The 18,712-nt window shown below is 43.4% G+C and overlaps 1 protein-coding gene across 1 annotated transcript in view; it reads right to left on the bottom strand.

Annotated features, from left to right (window-relative positions):
- The window catches only part of SCN11A (sodium voltage-gated channel alpha subunit 11), a 79,181-nt gene extending 63,050 nt beyond the window's left edge, over positions 1-16,131 (bottom strand). Inside the window, exons 1-7 of the mRNA XM_055414614.2 lie at positions 15,858-16,131; positions 12,791-12,909; positions 11,734-11,823; positions 8,528-8,656; positions 6,826-6,929; positions 2,459-2,626; positions 1,317-1,380 (exon numbers count right to left, since the gene is read on the bottom strand). Of these exons, the coding sequence (XP_055270589.2) occupies positions 1,317-1,380; positions 2,459-2,626; positions 6,826-6,929; positions 8,528-8,656; positions 11,734-11,823; positions 12,791-12,909; positions 15,858-16,124 (941 nt within the window). The 5' untranslated portion in view covers positions 16,125-16,131. The remainder of the gene's footprint in view (positions 1-1,316; positions 1,381-2,458; positions 2,627-6,825; positions 6,930-8,527; positions 8,657-11,733; positions 11,824-12,790; positions 12,910-15,857) is intronic.
- Positions 16,132-18,712: the final 2,581 nt, after the last annotated feature.

The raw sequence follows: 18,712 nt of genomic DNA, 5'->3' as shown, positions 1-18,712 counted from the left end.
CTTTCCTAGCATCAGAGTCTTTTCCAGTGAGTCAACTCGTCACATGAGGTGGCCAAAGTATTGCAGCTTCAGCTTTAGCATCAGTCCTTCCAATGAACACCCAGGATTGATCTCCCTTAGAATGGACTGGTTGGATCTCCTGGCGGTACAAGGGACTCTCAAGAGTCAGGGTTACATCTTTGTTATTTCTCTCTGTATTTACACTCATCACACTTTCAAGAATTTACTGTACATCTGTCTTCCCTGAAAGATGTCAGTTTCAAGACAGCAGCACTCCTATATACGTACTTGGATTCCTAGGACCTAAGACAGAGTTTGGCATGCTGTTGGCCCGTGATACATATTTGTTATTGAGAAATGAATGTAATCTATTTCATCAGAGTGCCTAGCATATTATCTTAATTTGAAATACACTCACATTTCCCTGGTGGTAAGGAGATAAGAATAGCCTGCCAATGCAGGGAACATGGGTTCAAGCTCTAGTCTGGAAAGATCCCACATGCTGAGGGGCAACTAAAGCCCGTGCGCCACAACTACTGAGCCCACACTCTAGAGCCTGGGAGTGCAACCAATGAGATCCCTGTGCTCCGACTACTGAAGGCCATGCATCCTAGAGCTGCACACCGCAACTACGGGAGCCTGAGCTCTGCAACAAGAGAAGTCACTGTGTGGAGAAGCCCGCACACCACAATTAGACAACAGCCCTTGCAAACCACAACTAGAGAAAGCCCATGCACAGCAACGAAGACCCAAGGCAACCAAAAGAGAACAACATCATCAGAAAGAAAGACACTCAATAAATCTTCATGGACTCTCTCAACTCAGAGAGGACTACCTAGAATAAGGAAGGGCATCCCCAGAGGGCTACTAGCTGTTGAGGTGAATGTGAATGAACACACATACAACAGTGTGGGCAATCAGAGACAGTGGTGGTCACAGATCAACAAATAGAAGATGTATGCTGAGATGGCTTGCATCAGGGCCACGTCATTGATCAGGAAATAGGTCTAAATGGGGCTTTCAGTCACAATATCCTTTCTGACCTTTGATAGTCTTGAATATCCACTCCATAAAGTTGAAACAACAGTTTTCAGTAGGTTTCTTATCAGATACAAATTCAACATAATTTGGGGGAGAGTACAGTTCTAGACATTGGGAAATAATTTTTAATTTAGTAATGCATGTCAAAATTTGTTTAGACACTTGAAATAATCAGTGGTGTTTGAGAACTGTCACCACTGTTTACATAAGTCATTAGATGAGACTGTTTGCCACATCACTTCAAGTAGACAGAATGAAGAATATAAACATCTTACCTGTTACCCATCGACACGGCACACATTTTGAAATCAGTGGACTCGTCCTTTTTAAAGCAATAGTCTGAGGGGGAAAGAGTTATAAACTCAGGTTGAAAAAAATAACACTGAAAGGAAAGAGAATAGCAAATATGCCAAATTATGCTAGAAAATGGAGAAGGCAATGGCAAGCCACTCCAGTACTATTGCCTAGAAAATCCCATGGATGGAGGAGCCTGGTAGGCTGCAGTCCATGGGGTCGCTAAGGGTCGGACACGACTGAGCGACTTCACTTTTCACTTTCACACATTGGAGAAGGAAATGGGAACCCACTCCAGTGTTCTTGCCTGGAGAATCCCAGGGACGGGGGAGCCTGGTGGGCTTCCGTCTATGGGGTCACACAGAGTTGGACACGACTGAAGTGACTTAGCAGCAGCAGCAGCAGCAGCAGCATGCTAGAAAAAGATGGTCCAGAATCTTCCAAAATGATCAAGGGATCAAAGTGATCTCAATGAAATGATCCAGAGAGAAACTAGAGCCTAAGCCCTCAGGATGATGCAAGAAAAGAAAAGGCAGAAGGAAGAGGAAGGAGAAATAAGAGGAGGAAGCAGTAACATGATAACCACTTTGCTTCTCAGTACATAGAACTGAACCAGAGATCACCCTCGGGAGAAGCTGGACACAGGGTCAGCCCATGAGAAGCTCAAAAACCAAGACAGACATGGAGAAAGTATGGCAACATGAAATTCAGGACACATGAAATTGATATAGGGTTGACCTCAGAGTGGAGAGGGTGCAACACAAAAGGGGCAATATCACTGAGGAAAATACTTGGGTAGAGGGAGGCATTATGGGAAGTTGCTGGTCCCCGTTGACCAAAGCCAAGCGCTCTGAAGACATCTGTAAAATGCGACAAGGAAGCGGGCAGATGTGAATGCTGACACCACTGTTATAGATGTGCAACTTCAGGCTTTTCCTTCTCCGTGAAAACCCATAGAAGGAGGCATTTCTCTAAGAAATTCACCTGCCTACGTGAGAATTCTAGAGGAACAAGTCATCCAATGCTCCTAAGACACTCATAACACAGACCGATAGTTAGTACGAGTAGGGATAAATGAAAAGTAACCACGAGCAAACCAAGAAGTGAACGGTGGGGTGTTTACCTTGATAGTCGTCCTTACAGGAAGTCCTGACACATTTGTAGCTCAGGTTTCCCATGAAGAGCTGCTGACCTACCAGGGCGAAGATGCTGAGGCAAAAGAGAGTCAGGATCATCACATCGACAAGTTTCTTCACAGAGTGCAGCAAGGCCCCAACAATGACCTTCAAACCTGAGGAAGAAAACAGGTGTGGGGAGAAGACCCCCACTCACACACACTTAAGACACAGGCAAGGAACAGTAAGGCTTCGAAAGTTGTCTGATTGCGGGCTGGCATCGGAAACTGGCCTGACCTGGGATTCTGAAGCTGAAAGTTCTAGTTCTGACTCTGTACCTTAGAAGCTATTTGCCATCAGAGCCATCCACTGGTCTAGGACTTGGCCTCTTTATCCCACCCTATAGATGCCACAGGGTAAATCTGAAGGGCAAGTGAGAAAACTCTGAGCAGAAACTTGCCACAGAGACCTAAGACATAACTTGATGACAGTTGTGCAGTCACCTCCCTGACTGGGGGTCACAGGCAACATTAAGGCCAAAGTGAGGAACTGAAGCTGTATTTAACATTTGGTAGCTACTACCTACAGTAACATACACAAGGTGCCCTGAGATATAGCTAAATTGGGGGGCGTTGCAAAGAAAGCTGGAAGAGGGAGCTCTGTCTGTACCTCAATAATGAAGATGTCTTAGGGAAAAAAAACTCAGATTACAAATTATAATCAGGGCTTTTTTTAATTCATTCAAGAAATATTTACCAAGCACGTTCAAGGTCCATGGTACAGTGGCTGCCAAAGTTACAAAATAAAAAGGACACAGTCTTGTAGTGTGTCAATAAGTGTTTAAAAATCAGCTTTCTGCAGAGAGGGGAGGACACAGGGAAAGTCCTCCTCTATAGCATTTACAAAGGTCCTGGTTTGCTAAATTCCGGAGTGTAGACCCCTCTTCTCCCTCCACACACCCTTCTCCTGCAGCTGCTTTCAAGCCACCAACATGGCATCCCTGGACACACAGTTGGAAACAGATGTGCACAGTCTGCTGGGGAATGAGAACAAGTCAGTCCCAGTACAACACTGAGTCACAGGCTCTGCTCTCAATAGGATCTGCTCTCTGGAGAAAGACATCGGTAGATGACATCTCTAATGTATGGGATGACACTGAGTGACAAAGTTTCAGCTCATCAACATAAACCATGAATGGTAGACTTGAGAACACAAAGCAGCATCTGATGGGTAGCCACGCTCACCGCGATGACCTTCCCAGCAAGGGTGATGCTACATGAGGAGGAGACTTTGGGCCAAGCTGGGACATTCACTGATTTCACCACTGCACTTGTGTTCATGCCAAGATCATGCTTTCCCTGCATGGTCAGGGGCACCAAACATGAAAATACTCTAACCTCATCTATGCTTGATTTTTTATCTGTAACAAGAGGCTGTGTCTTCCCCAAAGCAAGATGATTTGGATGAAAGGTAGTTGTGATTCCAGAATTATTTTTACATAGCCCCACAAAAGACTGTATCTTATACTCTTTGTTCCAAAAAAAGCACTGGACTCAGGGGAAGAAGGTAAGGGTGAGATAATTTGAGAGAATAGCATTGAAACATATACATTACCACATGTAAAGTTACCATCACGGCTCAGTGGTAAAGAATCTGCCTGCCGGTGCAGGAGACACCAGAGAAAATGGGTTCGATCCCTGGATCAGGAAGATTCCTGGAGAAGGGAATGGCAATCCATTCCAATATTCTTGCCTGGAAAATCCCATGGACAGAGAAGCACAGGGGAATATGGCCCAGGGGATCGCAAAGAGTCAGAAATGACTGAGCATGCACACACCATATGTAAAATAGATGACCAGTGCGAGTTCAGTGCATGAAGCGGGGCACCCAAAGCCAGTGCTCTGGGACAAACTGGAGAGATGGGGTGGAGAGGAGTGTGGGAGAGGGGTTCAGGATGGAGGGATACATGTATACCTATGACCAATTCTTGCTCATGTATGGCAAAAACCACCACAATATTGTAAAGTAATTATCTTCCAATTAAAATAATTTAAATTAAAAAACAAAAAGTATCCAGGGATCTCACATGGTTCATGAGCCAAAATGGAGAGTGTGTTTACCTGCTCAGAGATGAAGAAGGGAACACAAAAGTTGCTAAGTGACTGCCTGAACGTATATTTATATTTTATCCACATGAAATACGAGGGGCTCAGGCAGAAACCCCCAAATCCACCTGGGAAACCAAGGTCCACCTCGCTAAAGAGGAAGAGAAAAGGAAAGAGAGACAAGTTCTACATAGAGTATCCTCTGTCAGTTTCTTTGTCACTATGCAATTGTTTTTCTGGAGTTTCCAAAAACAGTCTACTACCGCTGTGTGAAAAAGATTCAAACTGCCTGGAGCTCTGATCAAAGAGACTAGAAGAAGAGGGGAAGAAGAGGGGAGGGAAGGAGTCCAGAGAGAGAATAACTTTTAATACTTTTTTTGTAGAGGACAGGGGAAGGAGAAGAAAAGACTGTGCCACAATCATTTTTGATAAGCTGGAACTCATAGTTACAACCCACCCTGGGCTTCATCCTGATCACAGAGCTTATCTGGCTTCCAGGAGACCACTTTTTCCCTCCTTCCTGCTTCACTGGTGGCTCCTACTCATCTCCTTTGCCGGTGTTTCCTCTCACCCCTCCCCTTTAGGGTCTCAGTCCTGCATCCTCTCCTACTTTCCAACTATGCTCATTTTCTTTGTAACCTCATCAGACCCCATGGCTCTAAATACCATCTATAGTCTTATAATTTCCGCAATGATATCTGCAGCCCTGGACTTCAGCTTGTACTTCTAATTGCCTACTTGATACTCTGACTTGGATGTCTCACAGCCATCTCAAACAGAATGCGTCTGAAGCTAACCCCCAATCTGACCCCCGAGGATTGCTTCTCTCACAGTCTTCCTTTTCTCATTCACAGATGATTCCATCTTTCCAGTCACTCAGACAAAAACCTTGACTCATCCTTGACTCCTCTTTTGCTCACATCATGTATACAATCAACCTGTCAGAAAGTCCTCTTGTTTCTACCTTTAAATTTATACAGACTCTGACCACCATTCACCTACTCCTCCTCTACTGCCTGATCTGAGGGCAGCACTGCTTCTTGCTCGGATTATGGCAGTGGCCCATGAGTCAGTTTGGGCCCTCTGAGAAGTAGATACTCTGAGACCAGATTACAGGAGATTTGGGGAAATGCCTATGAGGAATAGCCTAAAGGGAGGGAGTGGAGGGCGGAGAGAGCCTCAGACTGTGACCCAGGGCTGACATCTGGAAAAGGAGAGCAGGACGGAAGCAGGATAGATAGGAAGGGCTTCAGACTGCAGTGCAGATGGGAGATAGTCTCACCCTGGTTGCTGAGAAGCCCCTGAGCCAAAGTCCCCCAGAGAGAAGTCCCATACCCTTTAGCGGTGGGCCAGCACTAGCGCTCCCCAGATGCAGGGAAAGCATGATCTTGGCATGAACATGAAGGCAGTGGTGAATCCAGAGAGGGGGCAGCTAGGACCATTCATCAAATGCGCTCCCTGCAGCAGGAGATCTGAGCAGCATGTATCCATGGTAACCAGCATGCCACCTGCTTGATCTTCCTATTTCTACCTTTGCTCCTCCGAGTTCTGTTCCCCACACAACAGCCAGAGTAATCCTTCTACAGCCTGAGTCAGGTCATGGGACTCCTCTGCTCAAAGCCCTTGCATGGCTCCCATTTCTCTCCGAGGAAAGTCCAAGACTTCCTGGGACTCAGGTGCTTCCCCCTCACCTCTGTGGTCCTTCCTCCCCCACCTAGTCCCTCACTCTATCTGCTCCAGCCCCACCCACATCTTTCAGATTCCTCGGTCTATGGACTGGCTGCTTCCTAGGCTCTGGATACTCTTTCCCATATGCCTGCTTGTGAAACTTCCTCACCAACTTCAAACCTGCTCACATCTCACCTTTCCAGTTGACACCGATACTGACCACCCCACTGAAAACTGCAACCTGCTTCCTTGAACCCCATGACTTCCAAGAGCCATCATGTTACCTACTTTTCCATTTCATTTTTCCATGAAAAAGCATGCCATATAATTTACTTATTTATTATAGTTATTGCTTAAGTCCATTTCCCAGTCCCTCACCTAGAATGTAAACTCCATGAAGGCAGGGACCTTTGTTTGTTTGCTCACTGATATATCCCAGGCAGGTAGCTCAGTGCATATCAGGGGCTCAATACGTATGTGTTGAATGATGAAATAAATGAATAAAGAGCATTGTTTGTTAGTTTTGAGTTTACATGACATATTTAGAAATTTTAACTATTCTCTTCTGCTAAGAGTCAATGTTGAAAGTTAGAGTCACTTACCTGAAATTACTGAAATTGCTTTCAAAGCTCTGAATACTCGGAAGGTACGCAGGGATGACAGACTGAAGCTGCTGTCATTGATATATGGAGAATATGATACAAATCTATAAGACAAAGCACAAGGAAAGTCCAGGCTTGCTCAGTCATGTATCTGTCCTACACATCTCCACAAAAGTCCACAGGTAATTACAGCCTGGGTTCTGTCCACCAGCATGAAATCTGTAGCCTCCCCTTCCAGCCCCACCATCACCTCAGGACCTGGCAATGTCACTCTCTATTGCTGTGGACCCAGGGACCATAGATGCACAGGAGACTATTCTCAGCTGATCATTATATTTGGACATAGTTGGGGATTCCTTAAAATAGTCATGGCAGTTGTAACTACATTCATGGATAACAGAAATCAACCTAAACACTGACTTGCTACCAAGTTCCAGGCCCCAGTACACTTCCCTAAGGTCTCAACCATGTGGCCAGGTCCAGAAGGAACCTAGGCAGTCTGGCTCCAGAGCCCATATTCTTCACCATGCACTATACCACCTCTCAATAACATCTGACTATTGACCTTGAAATGTAAAACTCTGAAATTACTAGTACTTACCTCAAAGGGCTTTTGTGAATATTAAACAAAAATATATGCAAAGTGCTTAAGACAATAGCTGGTACTAATTAAATAAGGCTGGGTTTATTATTCCTGTGCTGGCAATGGGCCATTGTTTCTCTTGCTTTTTATTTTGCTCATCATTCAGATGCCAAATTGATGTCCTCTCCTTCAGAAAGAAATTCAACTCTCACTCATGCTATATACAACAACCAACTCAAAATGGACCATAAACTTAAACACAAGAGCCAAAATAATAACACTTCCAGAAGGAAACATGACAGAAACTCCTTGACATTTCAGTAGACAAAGATGTTCTAGACCCCTTTATTCCTCCTCCATCTCTGACACCCAGAATGATGCACAGCATCCTATGCTAGCACTAACTGCAGCAGGTTTTAATGGTCATGCTTCACTGGACTTCCCTGCTGACTCAGATGATAAAGAATCCACCTGCAATGCAGGATACCTGGGTTTGATCCCTGGGTCAGGAAGATCCCCCAAAGAAGGGAAAGGCTACCCACTCCAGTATTCTTGCCTGGAGGGTCTCATGGACAGAGGAGCCTGGAGGGCTACAGTCCATGGGGTCACAAAGAGTCGGACATGACTGAGTGACTAAGCACACACACAAATGCGTCACTTCCCCTCTGAACTGAGAACAGAGTGAGAATCATGCATGATATTTGTTTCATTATCACAGCCCTGGGCCCACAGAGCCTGGCCCCATAACGGTCAGTGTTTGGTGAGTAAATGGCTGAAAAAGTAAGACCATGAATGTTTGACCAGAAATGGATTTGTGGAGGATTCCCTGGCAGTCCAGTGGTTAGGACTCAGCACTCTCACTGCCATGGCTCAGATTCAGTCCCTGGTTGGGGAGAAAAAAAAAAAGATAGAAAGGATGAAGTGGATTTGTGTGTGTGAAGTCCTCTGGCCAGTTGGCTACATGGTGCAGTTCAGTGCCAACCAACACTGCACTCAAGAGTTCTAGGCTTTACTTGGCTGTACTCAGCCACTAATGTGGATTCACACAGAACCCAGATGGAAGCCAAAGGGTTTCTTTCCCGCCCCTAGTCTCTTCAGCAAAAATCTTAACATTCTTACGCTGTTGCAATGACAATGGAGTCCAGCCAGTTCCACGGATCTCGCAGGAAAGAAAACTCATCCAGAATAAAACCTCTTGCCAATATTTTAACTAATGCTTCAAATAAATAAATCCCAATGAAGACATACCTACAAAGCAAATCATCCAGAAGAAGAAATATGATAAGCGATATGAAACACAGAGAGCCCCTCTATCTGATCTGACCTTCATGAGGTTTGATTCTATTTTAATCTGACATTTAACATTACAATCTTAGCAAATCAGAGTTCAGAAAGGTAAGGTCCTCAAGCAAATTCTGATATTTGGGGTTTCTGATAAACAGGTCCATGGATAAAGTTGCAAAGCTGCTTTTAAATCACTAGCTTCATAGCCATTTTCTTGAAAAAAGTTTCAGCCAACATGGACAGTCTTTTCAACAAATGGTACTGGGACAGCTAGATATTCACATTTAAAAGAATTAAGTTTACTAATTAAGAAATGAGAAACCAGAACTATAAAGGTGGCATAGAAATACAAGAAACTATTCTTAAGTAATCTTTTAAAACTTTGAACAGAGTTACAGATTTTACCATTTGTTATAAACTGGTATATATAATTTAACCAGAACCATAAGAAAATTAGTATTGTGTGAATTCTGAAGCACTTTCAACATGTTGTAGGAATAATGTGGACTTTCTTGAGTTTTACACATTCATAAGTAAATGGTCTGTATCTCGTGCCTTTGTTGGTTTTCTGTGAGCTGTAGTTTCTGGGAAGTGAGCAGCTCTCATTTCTGTAACTCTTGTAATCCAGTCATTCATGTGCCTCCTTCATGTGGATTCAGTACGGCTGTGGTGCTGTTAACCCTCTGATAGGAACTCTAACTCGGTGTAAAGCCCCAAAGGTCTGTTACTTATTTTTATTTTATATTGTACTATATTTTATTTACAGTGTTGTGTTTGTTTCAGGTATATAGCAAAGTGATACAGTCATATATATATCATTTGGTGAAATTTTAACTGTTAATGTTTTTGGCATTGTGCTTTGTACCATTTAGTAAATAAAAATTAAAAATAAATAAATAAAAGAATTAAGTTGGACCTTTACACCATGCACAAAGATTAAACTCAAAATGGATTAAAGCTAAATGTAAGACCTGAAACTCTAAGAGTCCTAGAAGGTAATATTTGCAAATCATATATCTGATGAGAGGTTAACATTTGGACTATATATAGAACTCCTACAAATTCAACAACAAAAATTAATCCAAGTTTAAAATGGCCAAATGATAATATTGTAAAATAATTAGCCTCCAATAAAAATAAAAAAAAACTAAAATAAAATTAAATGGCCAAATGACTTGAATGAACATTTCTTCAAAGATTATATACCAATTGCCAACCAGCCTATGAAAAGATGTTCAATATCACTAATCATCAGAGAAATGCAAGTCAAAACCACAATGAGATATCACTCATACTCATTAGAATAGCCACTTTAAAAAAAAATAGAAAGTAAGTGTGGGTGAGGATGTGGCAAGATTATAACTCTTGTGCACTAGCAGTGGGATTATAAAATAGTGAAACCACCATGGAAAATATTTAGTATGAAGAACCTTTAAAAGATTAGAATTACCATATGATTTGGCAATCCCACTTCTAGGTATATATACAAAATAACTGAAAGCAGAGTCTTGAAGAGATACTTGCATACCCATGTTAATAGCAGCAGTATTCACAATAGCCAAGAGGTAGAAGCAACCCAAATGTTCACTGACAGATGAACAGATTAATAAAATGTGGTACATACGGACTATAAAATATTACTGAGTCTTGAAAAGGAAAGAAATCCTGTCACATGCAACAATATGGATGAACCCTGAGGTCATATACTAAGGGAGATGAACTAGTTTAAAAGACAAAGGTTAAATGATTCCTTTCTATGAAGCACCTAGAATAATCAAATACATAGAGACATGAAGTATAATGGTGGTTTCCAGGGGACTGGAGGGGAAGGCAGTGTGGGGAGTTATTACTTAATGAGTAGTTTCAGTTTCGCAAGACGCGAAATAGTTGTGGAGACAGAGAGTGGTAATGGTTGCACAACTGTGCGAATGTACTTAATACCACAGATCTGTACACCTAAAAGTGATTAAAATGGCAAATTTGTGGTAATGTGTATTTTACCACAATTCAAAAAAAAAAAAACTATTTCCATTTTAGTCCTTCATCATGTTCTGTCTTCTAATTTATTTCCCTTCTTCCCCTTCCTTCTCCTCCAAAAGATAATACCCTATTTCTCTTGTTATAATTCCAATAAAAAAGTGCTTGGCTGGTGTGCACACACACACATATTGGTCCCACATCTGGGACAGAAACAATTCATTTGAACAATCTGCTGGTTCATATTAAAAGAAGTGGACCTTTTCTGGTAGAATATCCAGTCATTGTTAGCCCTCAAAGCTAAAGAACTTAGGTCTTGGGAACTTGAAAAATCCTAAAGCAGCTGATTACAAGAGCAGAAATGGTCATGAGGCTGCCTTGGGAAAGAGCTACTTCCTACTTCAGCTTTTTCCTAAACTGCTCACCTTTCAGGTAACAAATAAACACAGAAGAGTAATTACTGTGTGCCCTGAGATGCCATCTTTTAAACTCAGGTATAATTTATAAAAATTATGGGTCTTTTTTTAAAAAGGCTGTAATTGCAGATGTGTGGGATTCTGCAAGTCTTCATCCAGATCTCAAACAAATGAGACAGCCACCTCTGACTGCAATTTCCGTCTAGCCATCTGGCCTTCCCCCTCTCACCCTACCATTCTCTCTTTTCCAGAAGAAGCCTGGCCAATGGTGAGACATGCAGACCAAAATGACATCTGCTGTGGAGTAGAACCATGCCCACCCAGTAGGAAGCAGCGCTCGAGTTCTCCATGATAGCAAGACTTCAACCCTCCACACAAATCAGGCCCACTGGGGGGTGTCACTGTCAATTCAACCATAATTAGGGTATCCAGTCAGGAATCATGGATGTCCAGCTAGTAAACCCATTTCTAAGACTCTATTCTGAGAAAGTTTCAAAACGAAACTGACTCTGCCAGCATTTGTGTCGGGGATTTGGGATTATGGGTGACTTTTTCTTCTCTCCATAGCCAAACTCTGATGTAATCATGATTCTTTAAGGTCTATTTGCTTAAAAATATAGGATAAATGTGTGCGGGAAAAATACTTACTCAGTATTGTCAATACTGCCCTTCTGAAGAGCTAAGGCCATGAACACGCAGTTGATGATGACAGTGCAGATGATGAACATGCTGAACAATGTGAGCGGGGCTGTTAAGGCAGGCACACCGCAGGCTGGCCCATGTCATTAGTCATTGGAGCAGAGGCTGCAGGGGTCCCTGCAGGGCCCCTTTTCTGCAGAAACATCTGTCTTTTGTGAGTGTTGACTGGAACAACCCCAGCTGCCCTCTTTCTTGAAGAATTGTCCTCGAATGGCAGCCTCTCACCCTGCAAGGCTACATGCCCTTGCCACAGGTCTGACCCACAGACTTGCAAAAACTCGCCCTCTGGCTTTCAGGTGGGACAGCTCTGTGATACAATCCATGCTCTGAAGATCCCTGTGGGCTCAGGCTGATGCCTGATGTGGGCTCAGCTAAGGCCCTGTCCTTGTTTGGCTCCTCCTTTTCCTCCATGATGTTTCCCTTTTTCCTTTTCCAGATGGCACTCCTCCACTAAATCACTTAATTAAGAATCCCATCTCAGGCTCTGCTTCTAGGGAACCCAACTTAAACAGATATTCCTTCCCGTTTTCCTGAGTACTTCATTATTCCTACAAACCCACGCCTGTCTTTTTCACATCTCCCCCGCCTCCCATCTGAAACTGCCAGGTTTCTTCTCATCCCCTGTAAATCTGGACTTTTAACACTAGAAAGTGTTTCCAAAAAAGCTTTAAACACTGTAGTTCTACCACAACTCATTTATCAGCTAAATTTGGTGCACAGGTTGCCAGTTTACAACCTTTACTTGGGTCTCAGCTTAGATGTTCCTTTCTTCAGGAGGCCATTCTTGATGCCTCCAAAGCCCAATTGAGCCTCTTGTCTCCTCCAAGGCCTTAGGGTCCCAGATGAGGGCCAGCCCCAGCACAGCCCTGCCTGCCATGCAGTGGGGCCACTCAGCCAGTATTTGTTGAAAGAATGGGTTGTTTCTACTCAACAGACACACGAACCCCTAGAGCTTGTGCACGCTTCCCACGACCTGGACTTAGTAAAAGAAGCAACAAAAGGATATGAATGGACTGAGATTCTAATGGCCAAGCTTCTGATTGAATTGAAAGGCCCCAAAATGAACAAGGCACGTTTGGCGCTGAAGCGGTAGATCGTTCTCTTTTTGTTCAACACCATAAATGTCTGCCAAAAAAAACAAAAGCAAAAAACCACACAACAGGAATTACATGCAGTGACAAGACAATATTTATCATGAGTTCATCTTAGAATTCAGAGGTATGGCTTGTCATATTATGACAGCAGCTTCTGATTGCAGTTACCTTCTGAAGCCAGAGGTACTTTCTGAACAGCTTACACTGTCACTTTGGAAGCCAAGAGATATCCCCCACCCACCCACATGGCTTGGGTCTCTCTCAGAGTCCCAAGACTCTGATCTGTTGAAAGTCAGTCCTCACACCTAAAATAACTGTTGAGATATGGACTTTTCACCCAGTGACATACTCTGGAGGCCCCAGAAATGAAATTCATGTGCCCTGCAAACAAATAAGAGATAAAGAGTAATAACTGGGTCAAATAAAAACCTTTGTATTGTATTATTTATGGAGATGAGAATTAGAAGAGAACTTGAAGAGACAGAAGTAGAATTTAACATTCACTGGAAGTAGAATTTAACATTCACTGGAGTCTCTGCTGCCTTGTCATGGGTATAACCAGGGATGCCAAATCCAGGAAAGACCCACCAAATGGTGCACTTCTACCCAAAGTGTCCAGTTGGGCCCTGCTGAAAAACACCTGCTTCCTCCTTGCATCTCTTCCTGGGCTCTGGGCATGAAGCTGTCTGGACAAAACCAATGACTCACAGACTTCTAACATCAACCTTCAAACCATCCCCTTTCCATATAACAGTCACCTACTGTCCCCTTATGGGTTCCCAAGGCTATTAGTTATAAAAGCCTTCATAGAACTAGGGTCATTCCTGTCTCCCATGTCACTGCTCTTTTCAGACTTGCAGAAAGTACTCCTTGACATGTAATTCAGCATGTTCTCAGACAGGGAAGACAGGTCTTGTCATCCAGGCACAGAAAGAGTAGGTTAGCTGCCACTTTGGTTGAGGTACCAGAACTTCAGCCACTGCCAAGCATCAACTTCCTTCACTGAATTGTGGAACTTATTGGTCTGTTGGCCATCTGGCAGCAGGGAAAATGTGGACTAGGATGTTTTCTTTTTCCTCCATTACAAAATGAAATGGGCTACAGGATTCCTTGAAAGCTATGAGCCCAAGAGTCTAAGACTCACTTTGGGGATTCTGAGTAATTCCTTTGGACAGAAAGATGATTTTAGGGCAGAGAGTAAACCTCTCCCTGAGGTAGGTGACCCAGATTAATAGGTGGCATGATATGGCTCTATTTCTGTGCCCTTTGATCTTGATATTTTATTAATGCCTCCTCTGACTGCTTTAAATATTTCAACTAATGGTGTATTTAACTACACTTGCCAAGGTTTTCATGATTTAAAATATAGGTATTTCCTGTCTGCTTGCTGACACATCTCCACCCTTTTCTCTTTCAAAAATGGAAGTTTTGAAAGACAAGAAGTGACCTGTGACTATAGAAAGAACCCTTGAGTTTCAGTCCCAGCTCCACCACTAACTGGCTGCTTGACCTGGTGTAAGCCACTTCCCCATCAAGGCTTTGTTTCCTCATCTGTAAGGTGAAGTGCTAATGACACCACCCATCGCTCAAGGGAGTGCAGAGAGCACTGGCATGTGAGGGTGTGGGTCTAAGAGCTCTGAACAAGTATCATGTCTCCTGATTTAAAGGGAGCACCCAGATTTAGAAGAGATGGTCCAACCCACAGCTGGAACAGAGTCTGTCCTCCCAGGACTGTCCATAACACACCAAGCTGCTGCCTACCTCCTGGGTCCCCTACCCAGCCTTGAGGCAGAAGGTCTCCTGGAGTTAACTTATCTCCAGTGACTCTGCCTCTGAGGAGCCCCTGGAATCCTGGGGCACTAGGAGAAAGAGAGATACTGAAATGTTTTTGTCCCTTCATCTCCTTTCTCCTTTCTCCTCCCACTCATACCCTACTTTCCTCCATCACACAGTCCTCATTTGGCCTGGTAATCCCAAGTCTGTTCAGTTCTAGGACATACAAATCAGGCAATCTTCCTTTGGAAAAGTCAGTTTCTCATGGGTGCCCACAAAGGATGCCCTCAGCATGCCATATTTTCTAGGACTTGCCCCAAACTCCTCAGCTTCCTTCCTCCCTGTCTTCAGTCTGGCAAAGTAGGTTTTCCATTCTTTGCTGGATCACGCAGTGCAATGATGATGGCAAAGTCTTCTGAGTCTTTCCTGAAAGGGAATGGCTTATAGAGGACTTTCCTCACTGCCCTGGGTTTTCAATCAGCCATCAGAACTCACACTTCCTCATTCAGGAACCTCTTTGAGAAACTTTTATTAGAATTTCCCTACATCTAGGTAGATAAAACAGCAAGCCTATCACATATTGGCATGGAGTTTACATATAATCTGCATGTGCCCATTTGATTACAATATTCTTAAACTTTATTTATTGAGCTCCTCGGGCTTTGACCTTCATAAATCTCATTTAATAACCTAAAAAGCCTACTGGTTAAGAGTTTCTCAAGGTAAACTCTATTTGCTGAAAAAGACATTCATGGACAGTGGTATTAATCCTTCATATCAGCATAATACTTTACAGTTTATAAAGTGCCTCCATCGCATGTCTATGCTATAATGAAGGGAAAGCAGACGTTGTTCTCATTTTACTGATTAGAAAAGTGATAATTAGTGAAATTATTTACCCAAACTTATAAATTCAAGCACTTGAAATGGTCTGTACTCAACCTTTCTGACTGCTAATCCAGTTCTCTTTCCTGACACCATTTTACCCTTCTACTGCTCCTAGTCCTTATCTTCTCCAAGATATGCATTATTATAGAGAGAAAATTAGTACTGAAAGCCATTCTTAGGATTATGAAATCAAAACAGGGTGATAGCAAAGGAGAAGTGGGGTCTGGCCTCTTTATAGCCCAAGATCAGTATTTGGAGATCCTTGTAATGCCAGTTATATTTTGTGGTTAGAACACTCCCATCCCCCAACAGAGGTACCTTATGATTGCTGTAGAATGGGTCCAAGTCTTCTAGGGGCTTTGCTATCAGGTCACGGGGAATGTCACCATAAAGCATGGGCAACTTTCTGGAGACCTTTAGGTCGAGTTGAGGTCGAGGCTCGGGTTCTGCTGCTTTCTGATCTTTGGACTTCTTTTTCTCCTTTTGGATGGCGATCCGCTTCTTGATTGCAGCCAAAGAGTCAGGAGTGAAGGGGCGGAAATTCCTCCCATCTGGAAAGATCACTGGGTAGCACCTGTCATCCATCTTCACCCTCGAGACAGAGACAAGCAGTAAATAGATGCTCAGAGAGATCTGGGAGGTAGAAATTACACTCTAATTTCTGCCCTGAGATTCCACTTTCCATGGGTAGAACCATGGAGTCTACAGAGTTGAGACTGAGATGGGGGACCTGGGAGCTCATTAGCTGTAGGGAAAATCAGAAAATTTGACCATAACTGTGGATACAGCAAGAATTTGGGGCATAGGTGAGACCAAAGCAGAACATCATTCCTGAAGGACCTGGGAATGGGTGCGGAGCTGAGTTCAAGACCAATGAGCAGAAGAAGTTCAGTCTGTAAAACTGAGCACCAAGCAAGACAATAAGACTAAACCAGCTGAACTAATGAAATGGGACCTACAAGTTATGACCAACCTTGATAGTATATTAAAAAGCAGAGACATTACTTTGCCAACCAAGGTCCGTCTAGTCAAGGCAATGGTTTTTCCCGTGGTCATGTATGGATGTGAGAGTTGGACTGTGAAGAAAGCTGATCGCCGAAGAATCGGTGCTTTTGAACTGTGGTGTTGGAGAAGACTCTTGAGAGTCCCTTATACTGCAAGGAGATCCAACCAGTCCATTCTAAAGGAGATCAATCCTGGATGTTCATTGGAGGGACTGATGCTAAAGCTGAAACTGCAATACTTTGGCCACCTCATGCGACGAGTTGACTCACTGGAAAAGACTCTGATGCTGGGAAAGGTTGGGGGCGGGAGGAGAAGGGGACGACAGAGAATGAGATGGCTGGATGGCATCACCGACTCTCTGGACATGAGTTTGAGTGTACTCCGGGAGTTGGTGATGGACAGGGAGGCCTGGCGTGCTGTGATTCATGGGGTCGCGGAGAGTCGGACACGACTGAGCGACTGAACTGAACTGAACTGAACTGAATGGTAGACAAGCGGTCACACTGTGAACAGGAGAGGAAGGAATAGGGAATCAAATGGGCTGTGACTGGGGGCTGCAAAATCAAAGCTATGAGTTCATGAGTCTCTCTTCACCTTTGGTCAGCAAAGTTATTGAAATGTGATGGGATGGAAACAAAAGAGCCATAAACACAGGCATGAACATTTATACTATCATCTATGATCCTATGCCAGCTCCCTTATTTCTGAGATCCAGAACAGGTAGAAGCAAGACTCCAAGAAAGCAAAAAGGGTTTGCCAAAGCCAACAGGGTCACTCTATCATGGGATAATAGCTCTGCCAGCCCTTATCCCTGATAGCACTTTCTACAGGGACTATCTCCACAGCTTCAGGCTTAAAACTAGACTCAGAAAAAAAAAAAAATAGTGTTTCAGTTGAATGCATTTATTCTCCATATCAAGTGTCCTCTTCCTTTCTAATTTACTGAATGACAATCTAGGACTAATTCTCAAACCCCTCCAGGGAATTACAATGGGGAGTCAGACACAGGACTGGTGTCTTCATTCAACAACCATGTGTTCAGTGCCTGTTCCAGGCACAGTGCTAGGTACTAATGGTGAAAAAACCTCTGCTGCTCCTCCAGGCACTACAGTTATGCTGCCCTGCTGTAGTGGAGAAGACAGATAAAAGACATGAAATTATAACAGAGTAAGACAAATGCTACTCTAGGAAAGAAATAGAGGATGAGTATCTAAGCAGCTCTGCAGAGTCAGGGATGGGTTACCAAAGCTTTAATGTCTTCGTTGAGACCTGAAGGAGATGTAAGTCTCAGGGAAGAAAATAAGGGACATCAGAGTGTTGCAGGGAGAGGAAAGAGCATGAACAAAGACACTTGGTTGAAAAAGCACATTATCCATAAACAGGTCTTGTTTGCCCAGAAAGGAGATTTTTGTGGAGCATGATGGTCAGTTACTATCAGAGAGCATGTGGGGGCCTATAATACTTAGTAAAGATCATGAACTTCACCCTGAGGGTAGCGGGAAGTTGCTAACATTTGAGTTATTGCTGTTACAGAGGAGTAACACGATCATTTTTTAATATCCCACTTACTGGTGAGAATGGATAGATTTGGGATAAGGGGATGAAGGAGTTGAGAAGGCTAGAAGAGGAGAAGTGAGCTTAGAAACTGTTGCAATGGGTCATAACCACTGAGGATGACCTAATGGAGTAGATGGATTTGAGAGTCATTTAAGAAACAGCTGGATTTGAGGGATAGGAAGGAGCCAAGGCTCCTGGCTTGGGCAAGTGGGTCAAAGCTATGGGTGAATGGGTGAACAGATTCAGTTTATTTTTTTTCCTTTATTTTTATTTTTTTTATTGGAGGCTAATTACTTTACAATATTATATTGGTTTTGTCATACATTGACATGAATCCGCCCCAGGTGTACATGTGTTCCCCTTCTTGAACTCCCCTCCCACCTCCCTCCTCTCCTTATCCTCCCTCCAGGTCATCCCCGTGCACCAGCCCCAAGCACCTTGTATCATGCATCGATGGAGTTGAAGCTACCGACGGGACCTGCAAGCAGAGAGAATCAAGAAGCACTTCAGTACAAAGAAATCACAGCTTATACACATTAGGCTCTGAAAACAGCACATTTAAAATTAAAAAAAAAAAAAACCTAAAAACATGGTCCAAATTTCCCTTGAAA

Source organism: Moschus berezovskii, chromosome 24, assembly GCF_049115385.1.
Source record: "Moschus berezovskii isolate FMDL1 chromosome 24, NW_MosBer_1.0, whole genome shotgun sequence".
Taxonomy (NCBI): Eukaryota; Metazoa; Chordata; class Mammalia; order Artiodactyla; family Moschidae; genus Moschus; species Moschus berezovskii.
Note: the sequence above shows the minus strand (reverse complement) of the source record. Positions and strands in the feature narration are given on the sequence as shown.